Below are 6,000 nucleotides of genomic sequence, written 5' to 3' on the forward strand. Positions count from 1 at the left end.
TAGAGACTGTGATCACATTTCTGAACCCTTTATCTTATGCCCATTGAAGTTAGTGCCCATAAGGATTAGATTTCGTATCTTAATGAGAGTTTCATCCCAACAATACCATGTCTTTAACTGCCTGTTTTGTCTTAATGGAAATGCACCTTGCTAGCATAGCTTAGCAAAACCACTTCTGCTTCCCTTCTCTACATTTATTGCTTTTCAGGAAGCTGAGTTGTCCTGGATTAGAGGTATGATTTTTATTTTCCGTAAAATAGAAAAAAGAACAAAAAACTTTGATTACTCCCTGGTCACTCCTAATCATATTTTTAGGCATACTTCCATTGATATAGTGTATCTATGTCTCCATTTTTTGTATGCTGTGAACAAAAGCCTAATGTTTCAACATGAAAATGGGAAGAAGGTGCATCTAACAACATTTCCCAATGACTATGTGAACTCAGTGTATATCCTGAAAATAGAGATCTGACTGAGAAGCTACTTCAAGCAGTCACATATTTCACTGTTACCCCATTTTCTTTCCAAACTTTTAAATGTGACCAGTAGCAGCAGTTCCAAAAAGAGATTATGTGTGGCAGAACAAAGTTTAAACAAGCATATGGTAAACATTAAGAAAATATTTTTTTGCACTTAAAAAAATCATTTTTTCAATTATACGCTGCAGACAGACAACTACTAGCTCCATAAGCTTCTATCTTTAGTTCCTTACACTGTTTGCCTAGTCTCCAGAGCAGCCTCCCTCCAAAATGGCTTTCTGCTATGCATATACTAGTATGTAGAAATGAATATTCATTAGAGACCTGCTTATTTTATTTCTGGAAGTCTAAAAACACTTCAGTTCACTGACACTTTGGTTGGAAACATACAAAGCAATAAATTTTTCCACAGGAGCATCACCCATTATCAAAAAACAGGACCAGCACAAGGCACATGCTGTGTTGTTGAGGGCAACTGACAACAGCAGTAAGCAAAGTCACTAATCCCCTGCTTATTTGCTCTTTACCCATTTGTGGTGAAATAGCTGTACTGCCGGTGCTTCCCAGGAGGGCCTGGACCATATGGCAAACACCTACCAAAGAGGTCGGGCTGGTCATTCCTAGCAGTCCCTAGGAGTATGAATCCCTAGCTCTTTTCACAGACAGCTGTACTTTGCATTTTCAGACACAGCAACACAACCCAGAGAATGTAGGTTATGTTCCTCACAAAGAGATTAACTCTTACCTGGGCTTGTGAAGGTCTAAAAGCAGAGTCAAAGCCATTCTGCAGAGAGTCCAGGAAAGGCTGGATTTTGTAGAGTCCATGTGTTGTCTGGCTCGAGCGGAAGGCCACAATGTGGAAGTACTTCAGGATCTTCTCAAACCGTGATTGTGTCATGATAAGTGCAATGCTCTTGTTGCTATAGAAGCCGCTGCTCCATATGCTGAGAACAGACTCACAGTGATGGATGCTGGTCGATATCATATAGCCTAGGAAAGCCTTCATTTCTGTCAAGGTGACGTCAATCCAGGTATCGTCACTACCAAATCTCTCCTGGTACTTCTTGGCATACATGTTGGTTTGTACCACCATGTTTTTTAGTACGTTGTCGGGGACAAAGAGTTGAAAAAAGTCCATGGCACTGGCAGTCAAAGGCATTTTTCGTGTTGGACCTAGGACAAAAGTAGGAAGGGAAAACAAGATCATAATGCATGTTCAACCAACATCAGCAATTTAAAGCAGGACTAACTTGAGTGTTTGCTGGAATTACCATATAGTGATATGAATTAACTCCCTACCCTCAGTTGCAATGGAAATGCACAGAGCTCAGTCATGACTACTTCAGGTCAGTATGCTTGTTTGGATACCACAAGAAAATCAATCTATGTAGATACAACCGTGATAGTTAAAGCAATGGCTGTTCAGACAGGATACTTGGAAAACAAGGCCGAAGTGATGGCATGACAGCTAATTCCTTTAGAAACACATCCACTGACAGCTTTCAGGAATCTTCACCCCTATATTCTTTGCCTTTCTCTACATGACTGATTTCACCATCCCACATCATATGGAATAATCTTCAGCATTATGGTGCACATACTGGCTCATCTTCCTCACATAATGCAATAAGTTTTGCAGTCCCATGCGGTCATTAGCCCGGCTTTTAAATGATCTTGCACTTTTGCTGCAAGTTTCAAGTATTTATTTTATTTCTTAAGTAGTGGGGGTGGGAGGGAGGCAGTAAGGGTTGGCAGCCCTGTAGCAGCATAATGAGGTTATCCAGTCAGACACTAAATTACATTAAGCCGAATTAGGAACACCAGGGATGCAGACACCAATCCTTACAGCCCTCTCTTCTCTAATCCCTTCCATAAGTTAATTAAGCTCAATTTTAAAAGTAGTGTTTTTCATGCCCCACGTTGGCAGTGCTTGAGTCACCAGGAAAAGAATATAGGGATAGGGACATTTCCTGTTCTCTTAAGAAAGCTGTGCAATTGCCAAACACACAAAGTTAATGCAACTGAGAGGGGCAGCACGGGCAAACCTAAGCACAGGGCAATGCTAAGAGCAGCTCTACATCCCTGTGCAAAAGATAGATGGGAGTTATGACCATGACATTAAGAGCTGGATTCAGTAAACATTTTGCCTTAGTTTAACTGACAGGCTTAGGATTGACTGAACATTGCTCTTCCTGATCAAAAGCAGAAAACACACAGATTTTCATTGGAAGTTCTACTTAATACAAAATGGTCTTCCTTGTACTGCATGGCTTCTTAGGTCTCAGCATGAGCTGAATACAGAACAAGAAGTTTGCCATTCTGTCCTTTGGAGCTTCAAAGACTCACCAATGTGTTGATTAGGTCGCGTTCTTCTATAAACCTGTATCTCAGTTCACATTCTTAGTTACAACTATGGGTTTCAGAAATACTGGATGGAACAGTACTGCATAGGAACCACACACACTATGTGGTTGAACTTGCTCTCAAAAGGTAGTTAACGCCTTATTGTTTGGCTACAGGCTGGTGAACTCAATTTACTGGAAGTAGAGCAGAAATGGCACCAAAACAACAAAAAATAAAATCTTCAGGTTGAAGAGAATGAAAAAAAAAAGGAAAGAGAAAACAAAAACACAATAAAGTGGATTTTTTCAAGTACAATGGGGAAGGAAACATTAATTTAAAAATTTCTTTCCAATTTTAATTTGCAAGATTGGGAAACTATAAATGAAATACTTTAGCTGAAAGCATAAGACTAAAAGAACTTCCCACAAATCATGGTATGATAAGAACAGAGCAGAAAATTTCAGCTTAAATGATAAAAAGCTTTCATTATCAACTGGAAACTATGGGGATAGGATAAATATACTTGTTTTACCTTAACTGCTACTGCAATAGTGAAGTATATTATATAAAGATTTCTTTTCTTTTGATCAGGAGATTTATGTTGTGCTAGTACACGCTAGACTGTTATAGTTGACATAAAATGCTCTATAAATGATTGTGCATGAATTACTTATAGTAGTTCATCACTTCCTCCTTCCCCACAATTTAATCAAGTTTTGATGTTCTACAAGAGCTATAGCTTTCTGATAACAACACACTGTGCATTCCTAGTTGTATACAAAGCCTTGAGTAGCTACGTGATGCTCCATGTGCAGTGCCCATGCAACCCTTCCAGGTAGTACATGAAGGCAGCTTTCAAGTTCTTTTCTTTAGAAGCAGAAGGTGGGGTTGGGTGTTAACATTTCAAATCTTGCTTACAGCAACCAAACTGCATTCATAAAGCATTAGGACTTATGAAGTGAAATATGCTGGTCTTGAGGCAGATGCATACAAATAACAAGTCTGTGCTGGACTCCATTTTTAGGAAGTCAAGCACAGTCAGAAGTAAAAAAAAAAAGTAACTTTGTACACTATTAAATCTTCAGAAGTTGCACAAATTTACCTTGAAAAGTGATTATGGAAAATTGCCAGATAGACTGGATAGGATGCTTTAGTTTTTACCCAGCAGATCTGCTCCACCTGCACACATCTCCTATCTGCTCTCCTAGAAATAAATGTGCAAGACCAGTAACCTATTTGCCTTGCAGAACCCACACAGCTCTAGAAGCACGCTGAATCACTTTCTGACTCAATCATCAACCTAATAGTTGACTAAATACAATTCTGAAAGCCACTGTGTAATTTTATTGTCTTTTAAAAAAGCCTTTATTGGTAAAGTGAGAACATTTGATTCATAATTCACTGATATGTAATAAAGCAAGAGTGACACTGAGTTTCTGTAGGGAGAAAACTGAATTTTTTACATGAATTGGGTTTTGCACAGTTAATGACTACTTTAGAATAAATTATTTAAATATGATCCTCTAAGTTCACAAATATATCCTACATACCAAGCAAACTGCGTAAGAAACCTAAATATTGCATTTGAATTTTTTAAGCACTTCTACTTTGACATAGAATCATAGAATAGTTTGGGTTGGAAGGGACCCTTAAGATCATCTACTTTCAACCCCCCTGCTATAGGGGACACTTCAATGGCAATTACTCAGACAATTACTCAGACTGATAGAAAACAATCTCAAAGATGTATATATACATTGTTTACCCTTCAAAATTTTATTCAGTCAAATAAAATAGTGCCTTTGTCAAGTCTTCCTTCTCTTTTAATGAATAAGACTTTAATAAATTAAAACAAAAAATCCACACTAATTTTCAGAAATTCAGAATGAATATATGACCATATACCAAATTTAGATTTCTCTCCTCTTCATTTAAGTTGCTGTATTGAGATATTGCTGCATATTTGCTTTTTTTTTTGTTGTTTTTTGCTTTAGAAATCAATCAAGATTTCCAATACCACATGGTCAGAGCACAGAAATGCTCTTGAGTTTCAACACACTACATGACCCAGTGGTCTAATTACACCCAGGTGGGATCATCACTAGCACTCAGGGTTTGCTTTATATCACATTTTGTAGAACTGGAAAAATAACACAATCTACCTCTGTTACAATACAATGTGTAAATGCACTTTCCTCCCTCCTTCTCACCTTGACTACCAGGAAAAACTGGCATGTGCAATCAGCAGCAGTCACCTTGCAAGTTATCACTGTCATGAGATCCGATTTTGACCAGATTGGTTCCATTTTCTGTTTTGCACTCAAAAGTAACATCACTGCCAAAGCCAACCAGCAGGGAAATCACTATTTAAAACATCAGGACAGACTCTTAAGTAAATGGAGATGGGCTGAGCAGGGAACGCCATTTGTAATACAACCTGGAGGCACAACTGGAGTGGAGACTGGAGCCCTGCCTCAACCGTGCACTGCAGAGCCTTCCAGCTCAGCTCAGGGCACGTTACAGCAGCTTGGCTGGTCTGCATGCCCAACTTCTCAGCAAACACACACACTGCAGAAAGAAGTCAGACACAGTGAGGATAAAAAGTTGAAGGAAGTATCCAGGTAACCATCCTTCAGGGAGCCCCTCTAGTGTTTCTCTTGAATGGGTCTCTACCATTTGTATTTTTACCACTGCTCCAATCTCACCGGTGTTTCTCGCCTTCCTACTGAGGGGAAATTTAGAAAAAAAAAAAAAGTAAGAATTTCCAGTGAATTGACTGCTTGTTCTTTATTTGCCTGGTCAGGTTTGCAACACTGAGGTATTTGAGTGCACATTTTTAATAGGTTAATTTACCTTTTACCAGCAGTGTGCCGAGGTGGACAAGAAGATCAATGGCATCCTAGCTTGTATCAGAAATAGTGCTGCCAGCAGGAGCAGGAACACGATTATTTCCTTGTACTTGGCACTGGTGAGGCTGCACCTCAAGTACTGTGTTCAGTTTCAGGCCCTTCACTACAAGACAGACACTGAGGCCATGGAGAGCATCCAGAGAAGGGCAACGAAGTTGTGAAGGATCTGGAGAGCAAGTCTTACAGGGATCGGTTCAGGGAACTGGGATTGTTCAGTCTGGAGAAGAGGAAGGCTCAGGAAGATCTTATTGCTCTCAAACAAAAAAAAA

General features: G+C 39.3%; 1 protein-coding gene across 1 annotated transcript in view; it reads right to left on the reverse strand.

Annotated features, from left to right (window-relative positions):
* PGBD5 (piggyBac transposable element derived 5) overlaps positions 1-1,647 on the reverse strand; it is a 38,778-nt gene extending 37,131 nt beyond the window's left edge. The window contains exon 1 of the mRNA XM_010707022.3: positions 1,225-1,647. Coding sequence (XP_010705324.1) covers positions 1,225-1,638 — 414 coding nt within the window. The 5' untranslated portion in view covers positions 1,639-1,647. The remainder of the gene's footprint in view (positions 1-1,224) is intronic.
* Positions 1,648-6,000: the final 4,353 nt, after the last annotated feature.

Source organism: Meleagris gallopavo, chromosome 2, assembly GCF_000146605.3.
Source record: "Meleagris gallopavo isolate NT-WF06-2002-E0010 breed Aviagen turkey brand Nicholas breeding stock chromosome 2, Turkey_5.1, whole genome shotgun sequence".
NCBI lineage: Eukaryota > Metazoa > Chordata > Aves > Galliformes > Phasianidae > Meleagris > Meleagris gallopavo.